The 23,119-nt window shown below is 40.8% G+C and overlaps 1 protein-coding gene across 1 annotated transcript; it reads left to right on the forward strand.

Annotated features, from left to right (window-relative positions):
* The first annotated feature begins 12,556 nt into the window (after positions 1 to 12,556).
* LOC138853718 (integumentary mucin A.1-like) lies at positions 12,557 to 22,001 on the forward strand. Its single transcript, XM_070091956.1, has 3 exons — positions 12,557 to 12,766; positions 14,064 to 14,104; positions 20,858 to 22,001. The coding sequence occupies exons 1-3, from the start codon at positions 12,740 to 12,742 to the stop codon at positions 21,747 to 21,749; spliced, it is 960 nt and encodes a 319-aa protein (XP_069948057.1). The 5' UTR covers positions 12,557 to 12,739; the 3' UTR covers positions 21,750 to 22,001.
* Positions 22,002 to 23,119: the final 1,118 nt, after the last annotated feature.

Genomic DNA, 23,119 nt, shown 5'->3' on the forward strand with positions numbered 1-23,119 from the left:
AAAATGGGGACTACATTTGCCGTCTTCCATACCTCAGGTAGTTGCCCAGTTTCAAGGGATGTATTGAAGATTGTGGTTAGTGGCATGCACAGCTTCTCTGCTCCTGTGTATGTGTGTGTGTGTGTGCTCGCCTAATTCTCACCTAATTGTGGTTGCAGGGGTCGATTCATAGCTCCTGGCTCCGCCTCTTCACTAGTCGCTGCTAGGTCACTCCCTCCCTGCTCCGGGAGATTTATCATACTTCTTTTAAAAGCTATGTATGACTCATGCCTCCACCACCTCCTTTTCAAGACTATTCCACTTCTTGACAACTCTGTGACCGAAGAAATACTTCCTAACATCCCTGTGACTCATCTGAGTCTTCAACTTCCAATTGTGACCCCTTGTTGGTGTGTCCCATCTCTGAAACATCTTGCCCCTCTCCACCTTTTCGATTCCTCTCAATATTTTATATGTTGTTATCATTATCCCCCTGCCCCTCCTGTCCTCCAAGTGTCGTCAGGTCGATATTCCTTAACCTCTCCTCGTGCGACATGCCCCTTAACTCCGGGACTAGTCTTGTTGCAAACCTCTGCACTTTAATTTCTTGACGTGCTTGGCCAGGTGTGGGTTCGAAACTGGTGCTGCATACTCCAACATGGGCCTGTCGTACACGGTGTACAGAGTCCTGAACGATTCCTTGCTGAGATGTCGGAATGCTATTCGTAGGTTTGCTAGACGCCCGTATGCTGCAGCACTTATATGGTTGATGTGCGCCTCAGAAGATGTTTTCGGTGTTACATTCATCCCAAGATCCTTATCCTTTAGTGAGGTTTGTAGTCTTTTGCCCCCTAGGCAGTATTCCGTCTGCGGTTTTCTTTGCCCTTCCCTGATCTTCATGACTTTGCACTTGGATGGGTTGAACTCCAGGAGCTATTTGCTGGACCAGGCCTGTAGCCTGTCCAAACCACTTTGTACTTCTGCCTGGTAATCCTCTGATTGAATTCTCATTAACATGACATCATCTGCAAACAGAGACACTTCCGAGTCAATTCCTTCCGTCATGTCATACACATATACCAAAAACAGCGCCGGCCCTAGGAGTGACCCCTGTGGAACCCCGCTCATTACAGGCGCCCACTTCAACACCTCGTCACGTACCATGACTCGCCGCTGCTTTCCTCTCAGGTATTCTCTGATCCGTTGCAGTGCCTTCCCTGTTATACCTGCCTGGTCTTCCAGTTTTTGCACTAATCTCTTGTGTGGAACTGTGTCAAAAGCCTTCTTGCAGTCCAAGGAAATATAATCTACCCACCCCTCTCACTCTTGTCTTACTGCTGTCACCTTGTCATAGAACTCAGTAGGTTTGTGACACAGGATTTTGCGTCTTTGAGTCAGTGCTGGTTGTCGTTGATAAGCTCATACCTTTCTAGATGTTCCACCACTCTTCTCCTGATACTGGTCTATAGTTTAGTGCTGCATGTCTGTCTCCATTTTTTTTAAATTATGACTATATTTGCTCTCCATACCTCAAGGAACTGCCCTGTTTCAAAAGATATGTTGAAAATTGTTGCTAGTGGTACACAGAGTGCCTCTCCTCCCTCTCTCGGGACCCAAGGAGAGATGTTATCCAGTCGCATCGCGTTCGAGGTATCTAGTTCACTTAGCAGCCTCCTCACCTCTTCCTTGGTTATATGTATTGTGTCTAGCACTTGGTGTTGTACCCCACCCCTCCGTGTTTCAGAAGTCCTTTCTGTCTCCACTGCGAATACTTCTTTAAATCTCACATTGAGCTCCTCACATACTTCTTGGTCATTTTTTTGTGATCTCGCCTCCTTTCCACAGCCTGATTACCTGGTCCTTGACTGTTGTTGTCCTCCTGATGTGACTATACAACAGCTTTCGGTCAGATTTGACTTTTGTTGCTATGTCGTTTTTCTATTGTCGCTGGGCCTCCCTCCTTACCTGTGCATATTCATTTCTGGCTCTTCAACTACTCTCTTTATTCTCCTGAGTCATTTGCCTTCTATACTTTTTCCATTCTCTAGCACATTTAATTTGGCCTCTCTATACCTGTGGGTGAACCAAGGGCTCATTCTTGCCTTTTCATTATTTCTGTTGCCTTTGTTTACAAACCTCTCCTCTGCTGCCTTGCATAATGTCACATTATTATTATAATCAAAAAGAAGCGCTAAGCCACAAGGACTATACAGAATGTTGTCACAGATTTCATCATCTCACTGATGTTCCACTGAACCTCATGCAGGAAGTTCCTCAAGCCTGTATAGTTCCCTCTCTCTTGTAGTTTGGCTTCCTCTGTTCTGCCCTCCCTGCATCCCTCTCCACTAGTAACACTATGTATTCGAAGCTCAGAAAGACATGATCACTGGCTCCAAGGGGCCCTTCATATGTGATGTCCTCTATATCTGTACTACTTAAGGGGAATACTAGGTGAAATCTTGCTGGTTCATCGTCTCCTCTCTCTTTCTCTCTCTCTCTCCGGTAGTGTCCCTAACGAGCTGATGTATGAAGTTTTCCAGTACCACCTCCAACATCTTTGCCCTCCATGTTTCTAGGCCCCACTGTGGTTCCAGGTTATTCCCATTCGATTTGTTTGTGTGACTGAAGTCACCAACAACCAGTAGCTTTGTTCTGCCCATATGGGCCCTTCTGGCCACTTCAGCCAGTGTGTCAACTATTGCTCTGTTACTCTCATCATATTCTTGTCTTGGCCTCCTGCTATTTTGTGGTGGGTGATACATCATTGCAATTACCACTGAAGTGTTCCTATTATGTAATCTCTGCTTCACCTCTGCATTCTCTCTCCAGTTCCTCCTTTGATGAGCAGTGCCACTCCTCTACCCCCTCTGTTCCCTCTGTCTTTCCTCAAGATCTGATATCCAGTCGCAAAGATGGCATCTGTTATCATTCCTGTAAGCTTGGTTTCTGTGAGAGCTATGATATACAGTGCCACTCCTCCCACTTATTCATTATCCCATCAGTGCTGGTGTACCATACTTTCAGTTTCCTCTCCAGCACTGCGTTCTGGGGAGTTTGTGGAGGTTGGGGAGTGGGGGACCTGGCAGAATGCTGTGGGATTCTACTGCATAGTGTTGGGTGGGGGCTGTGAGTGTGGATTGTGGTTTGTATTGGGATAGTGTGCTTAGCTGAGGGGTTTTGAAGGTTTCTAGCCCCATTTCTCACAGGTCCAGGCATGGGAATGCAGGATCAATTCCTGGCCAAGCCACACTTCTGTTAATAGTTCAAAATCATTTGTTTCATGATTTCATTAATATATAGACTGCTCGTGAAGGCTGGTACCCCCAACAGGATGAGGTTGAAATTAATCTCTAAGGCTCCACGACCACGTATGCCCTTGCATCAGGGAAAACACGCTCAGTACTGCTGAGCAACTGGTGTTTAAGGATTGTTGTTCAAGTGGAATATATATATGTCGTGCTGAATTGGTAAAAACTTGCAATTTTGACTTAATTAGCAACACTCTTCTTGCCGAATGAGGCAAGCGAAAATTTATTTGTTTATTATTAAATTATTGTATCTAAAATATATTTTGTTAGCTTAGGCTAAATTAAATTGAGCTTGTTATAAGGTTAGGTAAGTTTTCTAAGGTTCCTTTGGTACAAAATTAATAATATTTACATTAACATAGATGAAAAAATATATCCTTAAGCGTATAAAAGAAAATTTTAGAAAGAACTTAATTTTAAATGAGTTCTTGCTAATTGACCAGTTTTACCTATTATTCAAGACATATATATAAACATATGTAGATATGAAATATAATTACAGATGTAGGGGATATCAACTATGTGGATCCAGGGCTCAAGACTGTTCAACAGCCTTCCACCAGCCATAAAGGGCATTACCAGTAGACCCCAGGTTGTCTTCAAGAGGGAGCTGGACAAAAACCTAAAGTTGGTGCCGCATCAGCCGGGCTGTGGTTCGTACGTTGGACTACGTGCGGCCAGCAGTAACAGCCTGGTTGATCAGACTCTGATCCACCGGGAGGACTGGTCGTGGACCGGGCCGTGGGAGTGTTGATCCCCAGAATACCCTCCAGTTAGACTCACTGAAAAGTCAAAGATCCACTTCTCGACAAGTGAAGTCTTCGCAGAGTAAAACTTTTCTCTGATATATGGACGCAACACATGTAAAAAATGGAACTTATGACAACGTTCATCTCTTATCTTTATCTCTTTTCCTTATATCTTCAACTTTTCTATATTTTCATTGCCTTTCCTGTCTTCTGCCTTTGGTGGATTCTCCCTTATGAGGGTTTCTTTGTCCCACAAGGGATTTTGTCTTACCCCCGTGGGCCAGTAGCTCTTCTGCAGTGCTCCTCTGTTCTTATAGACTACCTTCACTATCATTATTATTGCTGTTTCTTTGCTAATATTCTGCTCTACCCTTTCTTCACTACTATTTTCTTATTTCCACCTTTACCATTGCTTCACCACTTCTACTGCTACTGTATACAACAGGCCAAGTGTCTAATCGACATGTGCCTAGGACAAAATGGTAACTAACTACTACTCAATTAAATTTATATTTGTAACTGCTGTCTGCCTCTTATTGTTACTTCTACTAACTAGTGCCTCTCTCCTTCCCTCCCTCTATCTTTCAGTGTGTTATTTTTTTTTTTTTTTTTTTTTGTATTCACTACTTCCTCTAGTCATTATTTTTTTTTATTTTATTTAAAAAGTACATCACAGAACATAAAAAAAAAAAACAGGCCTTATCTGTCAACAAATGTAAAACTTTCCATGGCCATATAATACCACATACAAATATAAATAATTATACATGTAACAAATATTATCTAATGAAAACACAAACGGTAACCAAATTAAGGAGAGAATTGATACAAACTTCCGTACTAACTACATCAAAAGTAAAACCTGATATTCTGTACTATGACTTAACGTCATAAGGTAATAACTCAAAAGAGCACAGTATGTTACATACCGTAACCCTGCAAACTAAAACCCCCCCTTCCCCAGACAGAACCTCCCCCTATCTGAAAAGTACAACATAAAATTAGAACCACAAGAGTGCACAATAAATTAAGTTAACCCTAACACATCTATAATGCTATCCAAAAGTATAAATCTTCCAACACGTAAGAATATGAAGTATAAACTACAATGATACATCTGTTCCCAAAACTTAAAATGGTAAAGGTTATAACTGCCTCACGGTTTACAAAACAAACTGCAAGTGCAATAAGTACATTATGTAAATATGGAACAGTTTGATTTCTAACATTGGTTATAAAGTATTTCCTGTAGTCAAATTACATTAACAAGATCCGTCCACATCATAAACAGCAATCATTATATTGAGATCCTAGCCTGCAGAAAGAAAAAAATCGTAAACCCTCACCATAAAATTTTTTTTTTTTTTTTTTTTTTTTTTCTTTTTTTTTTTTTTTTTAATTTATTCAATGATTTACTCTGACACAAATTCATTAACGTAATATTTTTTTCTTTATTTTTATATTTATTTAAAACAGTACAATACATTAAATAATCATAGGATTACCTGTCATTACATTCATAGTAAGTATAATTACAATTGTCAATATATACGCTAGAACGGTTATAAATATTCGTCCGTCCCCTATTCATTATGTACCTATCCTAAGGTAACACAAGAATATACAAATTCTTCGTTACCTTAATTAAAACCCTCTTATATACATTATAAACAAAGAGAAACTATTCATCAACAATATGCCTTAGTGTTTGATTTTATGTCAATAAAACCTTTGTAAAGACATAATACATAAACAAGTGCATATATAACAAAATATCCAAAAACGAACGATATGTAATGAAACTGGTAGTCAATTTACTTGACTACTGCAAAGATACTAAACATATTCAGTACATTACACAAAGGGTTCCACTTAATAGCATGAGATAATTCTGAATTGCCAAACAAGTAACATTATGCAACATACACACACCACATTCTTATCACATATACACACACACATTATGAGAGATTATGTACACATAATACAAAATTGTTACCCTCATATCTGGTCATATTCCAAAGCATATATCCCAGGAGACCCCAAGCAGAACGTTACCAGGTATCATCCACATGCCTGATACAAGGAAAGTATAAAATGAAAAACTATATATATAAGTTGCACAAGGTGCTTTTACATAACACCTGTCATGCAATTCATGAGTTTGCTTCACAAGAGACCCACTCTCTTAACCACGTCAATTTAAGAACAAAAATTAGTTTCCAAGCAATAGTATATATATTTGTTTGAATAAAACATCATCCAAACTAACGATCATACCTATCATTTATACATTAAACCACACCCATACCAATCGTATGCCACCTTCACTCACACATATTCAAGAAGCCAGCCTCGTGTACCCTTTAAGGTATTAACTCCCATAAATCCCTGACCTTGAATCTGCAATATCCCTTTGAAAATAAGAAAAACCATCTGTTTCCCGTAATGTCTTTATTTCTCTGCTGTGTACCATAAAATATCGCTACCAGTGCTCTGATTCTCTCCCTCACAGATAAATGCCTATATACCCATGACGTATATACAAAATCCGTCACTAAATATCCGATTGCATTCTGTACCGGTGTTTCGACCCCCCCCCCCACATCTAAACTTAAAGCTCTTAAGACACTAAACCCACCCCCACCCACCATTATTAATACCCTACCAAACCACAACCTTACGTGTTCCAATCTCTTACATAAATAAACTGCATGAAAGACCGTATCAGGATCTCCACACACACAACACAGCCCCCCCTCCTGCACGCGCCTATTCGCTAAAACTTCCCCGGACGGCAGTATATTATGTAAAAATTTAAACATTATCTCCCTGACCTTGGCTCGTAACCGTAATGCTTTTAAACGACCCCATATGTCCTTCCATGCATACATTGGATATATTCCCTCCACCTTAGCCACTACCTCCCTGCCCTCTACCAGTGCCAATTTGCCGATCTTGATCTTGCGTGGATCTTTTACATAAATTAACATCCTCAACATGTCCTCACATCTCTTTACATCCGTGCCGGTCAACCAACGTACCAAGTCCCGTCTTATCCAGGTCAAACCCGTGCCAGCCATTCTACCCTCTCTCAAGTAGCTATGCTTGACATACATACCTAACATTCGATTATGCAGATTCATTAGCCCCAGGCCACCCCGGCCAACCGGAATCGACACCACATTCCTCGTTAACCAATCACAACCTGAACCCCAAATATATCTATATACACGCGTTAACATACGCTTTTCATCATATGGATGTAACGGATAAATACATGCCACATGCCACAACTTACTGAACAAAATCACATTCACCACAATTGCGCGCTGATGTATAGACAAGCCACCTTCCCTCAAACCTGTTAAACGACCTAAAACCCTCTCTACAGCCTCACTTGAATTCACCTTCCTCGCATCCTGTATGTTATCCCTATGCACAATCCCACACACCTTAATTTGATTTACTAAAGGCCAGCCTTCCCTCTGGCCTAATACCACACCCGCACAATCCCCCACCCCCATAAGCATTGATTTTTCCTTATTAACCGTCATTCCGGTTGCTTTCCCGAAACATTCCACCAATTCGCTCACTTTTCCTAAAACCTTGGCTCCACGAAATAAAACCGTAGTGTCGTCCACGTAACCTATAATTCCTGATTGTACCCCCACCCAACCTTGCTTGTCATCCTGTCGTACAATCCCCCTCACGGCTCTAAAAAACGGGTCCTGAATCAACGCAAAAAGAATTTGTGATATAGGACACCCCTGCCGCAATCCCCTATGCATCCTAACAACTTTTCCCAACCTACCGTTTACCTGCACCCTAAACGTAGCCTGCTCGTACAAAACCTGTGCCCAACTAACAATTTCCTTTCCGAAACCTTGCCACTGCATAAACTTCCATAATGCATCTCTCTCCACGCAATCGTATGCAGCGTGCCAATCTAAAGCTAATATTCCACCCTTATTACCCCTCCCGCTTTCCTCAATGAACCTGCGAATAATTCCTTGTCCCACACACATAGATCGTCCTGGCACACCATATTGTCCCTCGTCCAGAACTCTCTCCAAAACCCGTTTTATCCTATTTCCTAACAATTTCGCAAATATTTTATAGTCGCCACACATTAATGAAATTGCCCTATAATTATGTATATAATTCCCAGATTTCTTTTTCGGGACTAGAACAACCACCCCTGTTCTTTGTTGCTGTCCCATAATGCCACTATTTTTCATGGCATTAAATAATATCACCAAAAAATCGCGAATACAATCCCAATTGTCCTTGTAAAAATCACAAGGGATTCCGTCAATCCCCGGCGACTTCCCTACACTCATACCCTCCACAGCCAACCTAATCTCTTCTTCACTTATAGGTCCATTCAAAGCCAACCTGTCCATGTACTCTAGATTACAACGTACATATTCACCCATTTCTCCCAGCGCCCCCTTAGAAATCCCAGCATTTTTGTATTGCAATTCATACCATGCGTCTACAAAGGTATTCATAGCCTCCGTTGACCGAAGGACCTGCCCCCTACTAAAGTCTCCCAATGACTCCTGAACCTCTAATCCCATTAATTCTGTCGCCTTACGACGTCTGCCCTGCTCTCGCAAGACAAACGCCGAAGGACGGTCACCCCATAAAACCTCATCAATTCCACTTGCTATCCGCGCCGCATCAAAAATACGATTGTGAATGTCTCTAATTAAGCGTTTTAAATTTTCAATTTCAACCACCGGATACACTCCCCCACCCTTTGTATAACATGCTTGCAGTTGATTTTCAAGATAGTTCAAGAGCCCATACTGCATTCTCTTGTCTTCTTTTCCTTGCTGCTGATAAAAATTCCTCACCTTCACCTTACCGACAGTATCCCACCATTCGACTATATCAATTCCCTCCTGCCATTCAGCCCACCATCCTCTCCAAGCACTCACAAAATCTTCCCTCACACCTCTTTTGTGCATTAAACCCACATTCAACTTCCAGAAACCTCTGTAACGCCTCGGTAATCCTACCCAGTCAACATCCGCCATAACACCTCTGTGATCGGAAAAGCTCACATTTAGCACACGTACACTCCTGACGCTGACACCTCTAGAAACGTATATGCGATCCAGTCTTACCGCATACTCCCTTCTAACGAACGTATGCATGACCCCACCCACCTCATCCCCCCCCCCACATCCGTAACATTAACACTCCGCAAAAGGTCCCCTAAATATCCTGAAAAAAAAACCTCTCCCTCTCGGTTCGACATCCTTGCGACGATCAATGCAATTCCAATCACCCCCAATAATCGTGACGACTGGCAGTGATCTTAAATGGTACACCAACACGTCCCTAAAAAACGCATTTTTTACACGCATGTCACCTTCCGCCGGTCCGTACACCCCCAGGAAGGCCACCCGTACCCCACCCCACACCCCATCAACCCTAACAACCCTCCCCTCCTCTCCCACCTCATATGTTTGCAAAGAAAACGGGCTAGCCTCTTTAACTAACACTGCTACACCACCTTTCAGTCTATTAGAACAGCCCATGTACAAAATATATTCAGGAATCAGCAATTCACCTAAAGATTTATAATTGTGTTCTTGTAAGAATACAACATCGGGTACATAATTTTTTAACAAAACCTCCAAATACTTACGTTTTTCAACAGAGCCTTCCAACAGACCGTAACCCATTTATATTTAAAGTAAGACACTTGAACGTTTCATTGGAGGTTTACCCTTGGATACTTGACAATCTTGGTTCCCTTGCGTATATCTCCACTTCTTCCCCCACCCCCCCCCCCGTGTCGTTCTCCTTGACATGCTGAACACATGTAGATTTGCCCGTGTCTCTACGGGTCACATCGCACCATGCTTTGTTCCCCGACCGTTGTCCTGGTGTCAAAACATCTTGAGAGTCAGATATCACCGCCACTCTCTTACGAGAACTGCGGCCAGTATCCATCTCATCTTCAGAACTGTTGTTTCTATGAACTTCCACGACCACAACCTGATGTTCAGCAATATGCCCGGCGGATGCCCCGTCCTTCTCCTTCACACTTACATCCTCTAAACCACCGTGAAGCCCCTCAGATGTGGAAGCATCCAATAAAACATTCAGAACTTCTTGAATAGATTGCTCCACGTCAACCTGAGTATGAACGAGGTCTTCCTCTGTCGTCGCCGATACCACGCCCACGTCCTCCACTGCACCAGGGAGGGTTAGACATATCGGCGATTCTTCAACCTCACCCTCTACCTCCTCACTCCACGATTTACGAGGCAATATATGTTGTTGTGTAGCAGCAGCATATGATCGCTGCTCCGTTGAAACATCAAACCGCCTTACTTCCGTCGTTTTATCACGTCTTGTAGGGCATTGCGCCGCCATATGGTCATACATCCCACAAAGCCTGCACGTACGCCTTTGTCCTGAGTACGTAACGTACACTTGCGTACGAAAGTCCTCCATAACCACATACGACGGAATAGGGTGCTTGAGGGACATTTTCAGGGAGAAAGACCCCTCCAGCATACCAACTAGAGGACCATCATGCCACCGTCCCATAGTTGCCATATGAACCGTGCCATAGCGTGCAAAAACATTCCTCAAATCACTCTCGTCCGCCTCAAAAGGAACGTTTCGTACCTTGATCCAGGTGTAAAAACGGGAGACGTCGTGAAGGCGAACAGTGACACCAGGATTAACGGTTTTGATCACATCCTGATATGTGGCAACCATGTTTTCGTAAGTACTATTTTGTCTGAATTTGACAAAAAGCCTCGAATTGCCGTTCAAAGAGACACCATAAAGATCTTCATTACTGATACCATATGTATCTCGGAGTATCGCAGTAAGCAGTAGATGTGTATTCTGATTGTTGAACGAGCCTGTCACTAATTGAAGGCAGACGGTGTTGACTCGCCTACGTGCACCTTCCGCCATTGTGAGTGCACTGAGGAAAACTGCGCAGCAATCAACAGAGTCAGGAGCTACTGCGCAGCCTGGTAAACTGCGCAAGAACAAACTCAAACAGGAGCGTCTGCGCAGCACGTCCACTCGGCCCGGAAGCGAAGAGGACAATGAGTGTGTTAATTATGCCGACTCTCACTCACTTGCTACTTCTGCCTCTTTCTGTCTCCTCACTACTACTATTACTGCTACAATACTAGTACTCCCTCTAAGTCATACCGCGGGTGGGGACAGAACCCCCGATCATAGTCATAAAACTCGAATATATTCTGGTTCCTTTTTCTTCTGGCTTCTGTGTGACTACTTAGTGGTCAAACTCGGAACAAAACGTGGTCAGTTTCATTCAGTTATGTGCGGGTTATTTGTGTATTGTTCCAGCCCCGGTATTGTGCCTCTTCATTCTTTTCTCTGATATTATCACCGTAACTGTTTGAGATATTTATAATTATTTTTTCTTCTGATAAAGTGTACTAACATTCAAAGTTTAAATCTATTTAGAAGAGGCAATTCCATGTAATCTCACAGAAAAAAATATCTATTTTTTCACTAAAGTTAGCAGATTAGTACGCAGGAAGACAGTAGCAATTCAAACCTTCCTTTAACCACGATACACCAGCGTTGAGCTGTAAAGTCAGAACATTCGTTATTGTTTAATTCATGTTAAGCGCTAAACCCATGTGGGTCATTCAGCGCAAGACCTGGTGGAGATTTGATCCTCCGTCTGTTGAGGGCGAAACAGACGCATTTCCTATGTTCCCAGCACTACAGCAGAGTACATACACTCACACCTCCCTTGTCAGAGCTCAGAGGTTAAACCTATAGAACGTTGCCTGGATTGTTATGTGTTTATATATTGTGTTATTGATGTTCAAGTCGTTTTTGAATTTTAAGTGAACAAGGGAATGTAGAATATAATCACTGGTGATGGGGGGGGGGGGAGTGTAAGCAATAATGAGTAGGTTCCATTATATCTATGAACCATTGCGTACTTGTGAAACAACGTACGAAGAAACCATACCCCGGCCGGCATTGAACCCGCGGTCAGAGAGTCTCAAAACTCCAGAGTAACGTACGTAGAAGCAGTCTGTAGGTTGTTAAGTTTATTTTAATGTCCTTAAGTATGTGCTTATTCAGTAGATTGTGTAGTGAATGTTTATAGCTCATCATCAGTGTCAACATATTGATATATGTACCTACATATATTTGTACATGAAGTTTTAAATAAAAAAAAATAAAAAAAAAAAACTATAGAACAATCGTTATCATAGTGACATAGTTGATTTATTTAGATGTATAAAATTGCCAAACTGACATCTGCAAAAACCAAACAATCCGAACCTTACCTTAAGATAACCAGTGTTGAAAGTTTCAACATGATCAGAATTTGTGTTCCCAAGTTTTTCACAAGGAAACTTTGGAGGAAAAAAATCCAACAATCATTAGAGGTGTCCCATTAAGGGGAAGACCTAATAAATCTCTCTTACTCAAGACGGAATATACAGCTGCGCTTCACATTGCCAGCTATATAAACTACATGTTACACTTATCTTGGACACAACCTGAGCGACAGTGTTAACACCTGCAAGTGCTGTAGGTAGCAGACGCACTACAAGTTGCTCTCACCAACCCAAGAAAGTTGTATTTGCAGGAGCCATCACTAGACTTTGTACTCTCATCCTCCTGCTTGGTAACTCCTACAAGTAACATAATACCATTAAAACCATCATGAAGCATAATTCAACCTTCCTCTTCGTAAGTATTAACAAAACAACACATATGAGTAGTCTGAAATACATATGTACTAAATATTAGTAGACAAAACCTCGTTTCTGATTATCAAAGCTTAACAATTTTAATACATAACCAAATGTAAACATTGAAGAATGTGAATATATATATATATATATACATGTGTATATACCAATAGGTATATTTTATTACATAATATGGCACAAAAGGTATATACATATATATATATATATATATATATATATATATATATATATATATATATATATATATATATATATATATATATATATATATATATATATGTCGTGCCGAATATGTAAAACTGGTCATTTAGCAAGAACTCATTTAAAATTAAGCCCTTTCTAAAATTTTCTCTTATACTTTTAAAGATATATTTTTTTCATTAATGTTAGTGCAGAAATTTTTAATTTTGCTCCAAAAGTATCTTAGAAAACTTACCTAACCTTATTATAACAAGAACAATTTATTTTAGCCTAACCCAACTAAATATATTTTAGATTTGTTTACAATAATTTAATGCTAAACGAACACAGTGAAATATTTTTTTTTCGTTAGGTTCAGAATGATTTTGGCGAAATTATTGCATATACAAATTTTCGCTTGTCCAATATGGCAAGATGAGCGTTGCTATTTAAGCCAAGATCGCAAGTTCTGCCTATTCGGCACGACATATATATATATATATATATATATATATATATATATATATATATATATATATATATATATATATATATATATATATATATATATATATATATATATATATATATATATATATATATATATATATATATATATAATGTAAAACACTGAGACTAGACGAGGATTCGAACACGTGTCGTTTTGGCCCTCATCATAGTGAGCGAAAATCCCACATGACGTTCTAACACACTGGATCATGCATTCCTACGTTGTTCAGTGATTTTTCGCTCACCATGAGGCGAGCCAAAACGATGTGAGTTCGAATCCTCTGTTAGTCGCAGTGTCCTTAATGATTCAATACCACTCGTCCGTGGTTACAATAATATATATATATATATATATATATATATATATATATATATATATATATATATATATATATATATACATACATATTTATATATATATATATATATACATATAATATATATATATATATATACATATATATATATATATATATATATATATATATATATATATATATATATATTTATATATATATATATATATATTTATATATATATATATATATATATATATATATTACATACTTATTATGTCTTTCCAGATCAGTGTTGTGGTGCTCTCAGTACTGGTACATACTTGTATGTAAGTATGGTTCAGTTCCTATTATTTCACCTTCTGTTTAACTGACAATCTGTAGTATTTAACGTCTAGCTTTTTCTGTAACTTGATTTGTTAGGGAATTTTTAGTAGTATCGCTACATGATTCTCCAGCAGTTCTATTACATGATTCTCCAATAGTTCTGTTAAATGATTCACCAATGGGTGTATAACTCGACTCGCCAGTTTCTGAAACATGATTCATAAGTTATTCTGTAATATGAGTCACTGGTTGCATTGTTGTATGATTTACCAGCGGTTATGTTACGTGATTCATCTCTCATTATATACCGCGATTCACCGGTGGTTCTGTAAAGTGGTTCCTACAAATACCTATAGTTGCTGAACTTTTTCCTATTAATAGTACACCAACTTTGAAATTTGCAGCCACTCTAATGTGGCGTTCTCAAGATATAAACGACAACCTTGGGGGAAGAAAAATGAAAAAAATATAAGGTATTTAAGAGTACCTCTTTGGGGATACCTAACCAGACTTGTACATTCCCTATCGCTTATCCCCATCTTCTGTACCTGAGAGTAAGCAGGAGGTACAGTACGTAGTTCAACCTTCAAACCCTCAACAGGAAGAGGAGCTCAAAGTGAATTCCCTCACTAGAAATAGGAACTAGAGCTCAACCCTTCCAAGAGGTTCAGGAGCTGAAACATCCTAAAAAGGCCGAGGAGCTTTAGCTTTACTCGACACTTTTAGAGGGGCCAGGAATTGTAATAATCTAAATCTTCTTTTCAGTAACAAATATTAGTGTTTTGGCACATCATCAGAAGCAGTGAAAATGTTATCTTATGGATACCAATATTCCAATTGCCTTAAAAAATGTAAAATGGCAACTATACAGCTCAAGGCTAATCCAAACCTTCCACTAAGTAAGAAACACCAACTGTAAAATATTGAAGCCGATCAGAGAAGGAACTCTTTTGTTAATACATAAAAACTAATATCCCAATTTGTTTATTAAAATGTGCAAAATGAGAGTCGAACAGACCATTGACATTACCAACTTTCTTTTGAAAAAAAAAAAAAAGGTACTGCATATTTGAAGTCGATCGTCGATTAGAAAAGGTATTCTCAGCTTACCACACACACACAAAAAAAAAAAATTAAGTAAATTTATCATTTTGGCTCAAACGAACAATACTTCAAAAACAACCGATCCTTCATCTAAGATACACCTGTTTTGAAAGTCTGAAGCCAACCAGAAGAGATATTGTAAATTACACTGCAGTCAATGGTCATGTGAGGTCATCCTGTCCTAAGCTGTCTGGTCCAGTACGCTGCAGTCAGTGGTCAGTATGCTGTGGACAGTGGTCAGTGGTCAGTGGTCACGTGAAGTTACTGTCCTTAGCTGTCTGGGGATTAGCGTTGGGTGTTGAGCACCATGGCTTGCTGTAGCGTTCTAGAATCTCAGTTTAAAGTGTTCAAGATGGAGGTTCTACTTCTTCAGGAGGAAAATAGGAGGCTGAAGCTTTGCCTAGATGGGCTTGGGAGTGTGAGATGGTTGGTGCTGTTAAGAAGGAAAAGGTTACCTGCAATGAGGTGGAGAGTGCCAGCCGCTTTAAGTGGCAAGTGCTTCAAGATTCAGGAAGAAAGATAAGGAAGGTTAATAGAGAAGATGTGAAGGTAGGAAATCGATTCTCATTTCTCCAGGACGAGTGTACTTCAGTGGTTAGTGAGGTTAAAGGTACCAATAACTCCAATGCTAATCAAAGTAAGAATATTCTGATTGTGGGAGACTCTCAGCTAAGATATATGGACCGTGCTTTTTTGTAACAGAGATAAGAAGGTCAGGTTGAGGGTATGCCTCCCAAGAGCTGGTGTTGGTGACACAGTCAGCAAGTTGGATAATACTGTCAGGTAATAGGAACAAGTTCATTATCTGTCTTAATGCTGGTGGAAATGACACAGGAGAGGCAGGAGACAGGAGCTGCTGGATAAGTACAGGTCAGCCATGGATGTACTTAGGTCTAAGGGAGGGATCCCAGTCATATGTAGCATCTTGCCTAGAAGGGGAGTGGGCAATGAATGGATGTCTAGGACAATTGGTATAAATTGCTGGCATCTAGATATGAAAACGTTGTGTTAATGGAAGATTTTAACTTTAGACAAATTGACTGGAACGTGACAGGAAATCTTGAGTCTAGTGACTTTCTTGATACGGCTCAGGATTGCTTTTTAAAACAGTCTGTAACAGAACCAACCAGAGGAATAACCTGCTTGACTTGGTTCTTGCCAACAAAGAATCACTAATTAATAGTCTTGAGGCTAATGATGAGCCTGGGGAAAGTGATCACAAATATATCATAGAATTACCCAGTTAACTGCAATCAAGTATCTGTCCCAGGCTTCTGCTTTGCCGACTTCATGGGACTGAGAAATTACCTGGGTGGGCTAAATTGGGATGACCTGACTATGGGTCAGGTAGGTGATGTTGCTTTCCAATATGACATATTTCAAAGCATAGTTCTAGCTGCCTACCCAAGGGCAGGAAGCCACCCTCTGCACTCCTGTTGCTGCCTGAAGCCTCCACGCCTGTCGTCTGCACACCATACAGCCAGTGTTGCCTCTCCTCGCCGCTACAGTTCACCTCTTCAGTGTCCTGCGCCTCCAGTGATGGACTCTACAAGAAAACCTTAAAAAAAATAGCCAGGCAAGTACGTGTGTCTACTTACACGTACTTGCCAAACTGAGTACTCTCACAATTTCCCCGATTGTCACCACCACAACTGTTTATTCATCTTTACGTAAATAGATGATGCCTTCGTTGTCTTCCACCTCCCCCCCCCCCTTCCACTCCCCCTCAACCGCCCACACCTGCCTCTGCCTCTTCTAAACCCAATTCTTTCTCGCTAAACCTCAAATTCTCTAATCCTGATGCCACTATCTGTCCTGAAAATTTATTATACCAGATCACTGATACACCTCAACTTAAAGTCTTTTAAAACCAACTCAGGCTTCAAACTCCTTCTTGACAAACATTCCTACGAAACGTACACCTCAACCTCGACCAGACAAAAACTTTTAAACGCCGGCTTCACCATTATTTGGACTCCTGAGCACCGCGCCAAAAGCACAGCCATTGCTAAACACGTAGACTATTCTCTCCTGACTGCCTATGACACAGACAAAGAAGACTTAGTCAAAGACATCAGTACTAAGAACAAAGTCTCTGTTGACGACATTTACAGACCTGATAACTCTACCATCTTCAAAATAAGCTGTTCAACTCCTTCTGACGCCTCTACACTCTTCAACTAAGGAATCCTTGCCAAAACTATCCGAATTTCTCCACTCTCTTCACTCCAACTTCCACCCCTTCACACAATGTCTTAAATGCTACAAATTCGGCCACGACAAAAACACATGCAGATGACATTACACAACTCATCACTCACGCCAATATAGATACACTCATACACAAAACACGAAATGGGGTCGACAGGATAGCCTTCTGGGAACAAAAATGGAGAATCAAATCCAATGCAGCTAAATCCAGCATTACATATTTTAACTATAGGAAACATGATCCTCCATTACCTGTCGAGCTCAGAACAGCTGACACCCGCACTTACATCCCCATCACACAATGTTACTGTCAAACCATACCCCCGGCCGGGATTGAACCCGCGGTCATAGAGTCTCAAAACTCCAGCCCGTCGCGCTAGCCACTAGACCAGCTAGCCACAATAAGATTCATCCAACTAGGTATATTTCTACACCATAGGAAAGTTAGCACAGGCACCTCTGTGACCACAAATGCAAGTTTTTACAGACGAATCTCCAGCTAGCGTGGCCGTGACGAACTCTAGCTCAAGTCCCTTCACTGCCGTCAACATGACTTAAGAAATCGTAATGACACGATTGCAAATAAACCATACCCCCGGCCGGGATTGAACCCGCGGTCATAGAGTCTCAAAACTCCAGCCCGTCGCGCTAGCCACTAGACCAGCTAGCCACAATAAGATTCATCCAACTAGGTATATTTCTACACCATAGGAAAGTTAGCACAGGCACCTCTGTGACCACAAATGCAAGTTTTTACAGACGAATCTCCAGCTAGCGTGGCCGTGACGAACTCTAGCTCAAGTCCCTTCACTGCCGTCAACATGACTTAAGAAATCGTAATGACACGATTGCAAATAAACCATACCCCCGGCCGGGATTGAACCCGCGGTCATAGAGTCTCAAAACTCCAGCCCGTCGCGCTAGCCACTAGACCAGCTAGCCACAATAAGATTCATCCAACTAGGTATATTTCTACACCATAGGAAAGTTAGCACAGGCACCTCTGTGACCACAAATGCAAGTTTTTACAGACGAATCTCCAGCTAGCGTGGCCGTGACGAACTCTAGCTCAAGTCCCTTCACTGGAGATTCGTCTGTAAAAACTTGCATTTGTGGTCACAGAGGTGCCTGTGCTAACTTTCCTATGGTGTAGAAATATACCTAGTTGGATGAATCTTATTGTGGCTAGCTGGTCTAGTGGCTAGCGCGACGGGCTGGAGTTTTGAGACTCTATGACCGCGGGTTCAATCCCGGCCGGGGGTATGGTTTATTTGCAATCGTGTCATTACGATTTCTTAAGTCAAGTAATGTTACTGTCCTTGGCGTTAATCTTGACTACCTTCTTCGCCTACACGGACACATTCACTCAAAACATGAAACAGCTAGTAAGGCCCTTGCGGGGCTCTACAAGCTGCAACATGCCTCCCAACGCACCAAATTGCACCTCTACAAATCCCTAATACGTCCTTTGATAACTTACTCTCCTCTAGCTCGCTCTCTCTCTCTCTCTCTTGCAGCTAAAACAAACTTACTTAAACTGTAGCGTGTCCAGAACAAGGCACTGCGCTGGGTGCTTGATATCAGATGGGAGGACTTCGCCACAAGCGAGTCTCTCCACGCCCAATTAGACATCCCTGCGCTGAATCTGTACTGGAAGACGCTCAGTGACAGACAGATAGACAAACAAACGTGAGACACATAACTACTGGACCTCTCTCCTCGACGAAGACATTCGCAGACCCACAAACCAACACAACCTTTTCTACTCCTTGTATGATCCTGCTCCTAACCCTATCTACAAATAACCTTTGGATTCTCTGAAGTGTACCTTGACTTGCTCGTCCCTCTGATCCAAGTTCGTCTTAGCTGCTGGGTTAAGCCCTGGCTCTATTTCTACGACTAAGAACACTCCTCTCCAGCGCTATTCTTCGCCTGTCCCGTCTTCCCCACTCATCCCATTGGGCTCTTACCTGAACTTGTTCGTTCGTTCGTTTCTTCTCGTTAGTGTGACTTTGTAAATGGTCCAAGTCGAACCGAAACGTCGTCGTAAGCTTCTCTCTTCTATGTGCGGGTTATTTGTGTATCGTTCCAGTCACGGTATTGTGCCTTTTTTTGTTTATTCAAGAGATATTACATGGGATAGAGTGCTGTCCAAACTTATTAAAATAACCGGTAGACAGAGAGTCGCAACAAGCGAAGTAAACGACTCTATACAATTGTCAAATTTTGTTAACTAATAACCATAAATGAACAATTGCAATGACATCGGACGCAGTTTATACTGAACATAACATACAATACATTCTATCAAATCATAATCGTGTCGTACGATACGTAAATTCACTTATCGTAGGACACGATTAGTGCGTTAAACTAATCGAGGATTACTTTAACGCACTGAGCAATATACAATAATCGATTCAAGTGCTTAACACTAGCGACTGAAACTTCAGATGAATACCGACTCCAGATACTATATACCCACAGCACACACGGCAGATACAATACCCATTAAACTGTCTGAGTAAATGTAAGCACTGAGCCCTGAGCCCATCACACCATATTGATATCACACACAGCTTCTAAGCCGATAAGATCACTAATAACCAACATCGGTAGTTTACTCTCAGGAAAACTATTAATCTTTAATTAGAATGAAACCATATGCTTGTGTAAGTCTAGCACCTATAATAATATTCATTATTAACGTTACTCCTATAAGTAAAACACTTAAGTGAATACACACTACTTGCGAGATATTCATGATAATACAGTTTTCGAAATGAAATGTATTAATACCTTATGTCCCATTTGTGATTTTGCGAGTATGAATTAGATGGTTTATTGAACGGGTTCAAATAGTTCAAGCAGACAACACTGATGCACCAAACACAAAAGTTGAATTAGTATAGATTTAGGCTGTGCAGTTGTTTATTTTCTATTCTTATAAGTTAAACAAAAGGAATTAGTGAGTTGTGTAAAATAAAGAGAACTCACCTTCTGACAAGGTTACCGAATAAGTCTGAAGCTCCTTGGACATGGAAATGCATAGTTATGTCTGATTACGAATTTTCACAATGACCGACTAGGTTGAACTGTAGCTCCTAGGCCACTTAAAAATTTTTATAAGCTGCTCTTGAGCCTCTTGGCTCAAGGTTTAATGGTACTGGACCTCTTCAGACATGTGATCACTAATTTCAAGACCTCTTAGGCAAGAAAGGTTGACTTATTGTTACTACGTCGCTTGAGAAAGTTCAGGTACAGCTATTACACATTTAGCATGCTTTAAATTACAGAGGGAGGAGTTATGTGATACGGAATATATTTATCTCTCTCATACTGCAGAGATTGAAAAACATCTTGACAATGGTCCGCTAATTACTGTATGAGTCTACAAGTTGCTGGCTTTGTTTATTTTCAAACTTTATTTCCACTTACAGAGGTGAGCCGTGTCCTGGGGATCACAAGTGTACTGGCATGGGTTATATGATAGTAGACGAAGTAACTGGTGAAGCTGGCTTCTGCGTAGCCTCTAACGCCGTCCCTCTTTGTGCAGGCGTTGATATAAACGGAAATACATTGACTACCACGACCCCTAATCCAGAAGAAACCATTCCTACCACCACCACCACCACCACTCCTACTACCACCACCACCACTCCTACCACAACCACGCCATCTCCCACTACCACCACCACTCCTACTACCACCACAACCACCACCACTCCCACTACTACCACCACCACCACTCCTACTACCACCACGACCACTCCTACTACCACCACCACCACCACCACTCCTACCACTACGACCACTCCTACTACTACCACCACCACCACTCCTACTACCACCACCACTCCTACTACCACCACCACCACTCCTACTACCACCACTACCACCACTCCTACTACCACTACCACTACTACTACCACCACCACTCCAACTACCACTACCACCACTCCAACTACCACTACCACTACCACCACTCCAACTACCACTACCACCACTCCAACTACCACTACCACCACTCCAACTACCACTACCACCACTCCAACTACCACTACCACCACTCCAACTACCACTACCACCACTCCAACTACCACCACCACTACCACGCCTAGCTGTGAGGCTGCATCGTGTGTTAATAAAGTAGCAGGAGTGTATGCCTACCCTGAGTGTAAGTGTGAGAAGTACTACACTTGTAACAACCCAGCATCAGGCTCAGGCGGCCTTATCCTCCGTCAGTACAGTTGTACCGGTGGTAAAGTGTTCGACAGTAGCACTTTATCTTGCGTAACTAACACACTTGTCTGCCCACATGCTTATGCTTGATCCTGTGTTATAATTTTCCATTTTTGTCCTCTTTTATCAAGTGATTTATTACATTATTAGAGAAGGATAAATGACGCCTATAATAATACTAATTGTATCCCTTGTTAGTTTCTCAATATTTTATCTTTATTACGAGGACAAAACTGCACATAAAAATATTGAAGAATATAATGAAACAAAGACTTATGTAACGTGAGCACAACATTCCCGTGTTAATATTTCTCTGTTATACCAATAAAGCCTAAGTATCAATTATATATTATTTTCCTTTAAAACGCTACTTCTCTGGCCTGAAATATGCCATTATTGCTCAATTTTTTTTTTATTCATTTGTCTTAATAAAAACTGTAGTTTCAACAATAAAACTGCATTTTCAAATTTATTTTAAATTCATTACTTTGCACTTAGCAGATTTATTTCTTCTACGTGTATTAATACAGTTTATTAAGTTCTTTAAGTCTCCTCACAATCCTCGATGATACAGTTCACTTGTAACTTAATTCATTAGTTTTTCTCATCAGAGAATTTAGTCCTGTTTAGCGTTACAAATTATATATCAATGAAGTTTAGATAAATGAAGAACAGAAGTGGCCCCAAGACTGGCCTCTGTGGCATTCCATTTGTTACATAACATATACCATTATTAAAGAATACCAGCAGTTTGTGTGTAGACAGCTGCTCTTCAAGTTACGCTTCCATCCATTACTACTACTACACAATCTTCTATATCAACAACTTGACTCATCACTGGAATCTCTCATACGAAACTGAATAATAAAAACTTTCTCAAAAACTGTAAGTATTGCAAAAAATTTTAAATACTATTGGATTATTTTTGTTGATAACTGTTGTTATTATTATAGAATATTCAATTATATGTCAACATATGAAGAAGTTTCATGTGTTCCAGTACATTTTTTCCCGGGAAAAATGTACCTGCTATTTTTCATCCAGACCTTCCCTCTTCTACTGCACCAGTACCACACAGTGCTGATCTTCCTGTACCTACACCTCCAGAAAGAATTCAACTGTCAGAAGAATAAAGTAGTAATTCAGAGCACAGTGAACAAGACTATGATCTCACAGATGCAGCCGTTGGGAGGAATCCTTACTGCCCAAACCAAACAGACCTCAATGACCTTATCAGAGATCTTGATCTGGCAAAATCAGATGCTAAGCTTTTGATTTCAAGGCTCAAGGAGTGGGACTTGATGGATGAAAGTGTGCAAGTAACAAGCCAAAGAAAACGTCACCAACATTTCTCAAGCTTCTTAACTAATGGAGCCAGGCTATGCTATTGTAATTATGTATCAGGCCTTTTTTGATGCAATTGGAATTGCATGCAATCCAGACGAGTGGAGACTCTTCAT

Source organism: Cherax quadricarinatus, chromosome 38 (assembly GCF_038502225.1).
Source record: "Cherax quadricarinatus isolate ZL_2023a chromosome 38, ASM3850222v1, whole genome shotgun sequence".
In the NCBI taxonomy this organism is placed as follows: Eukaryota; Metazoa; Arthropoda; class Malacostraca; order Decapoda; family Parastacidae; genus Cherax; species Cherax quadricarinatus.

What these genes read in the sequence shown, in the direction of transcription:
- LOC138853718 (XM_070091956.1), top strand. Translation starts at nt 12,740, where the DNA reads ATGAAGCATAATTCAACCTTCCTCTTC. An exon ending in ATAATTCAACCTTCCTCTTC is followed by an intron (nt 12,767 to 14,063) that starts GTAAGTATTAAC and finishes ATGTCTTTCCAG; the next exon opens with ATCAGTGTTGTGGTGCTCTC. An exon ending in GTACTGGTACATACTTGTAT is followed by an intron (nt 14,105 to 20,857) that starts GTAAGTATGGTT and finishes TTCCACTTACAG; the next exon opens with AGGTGAGCCGTGTCCTGGGG.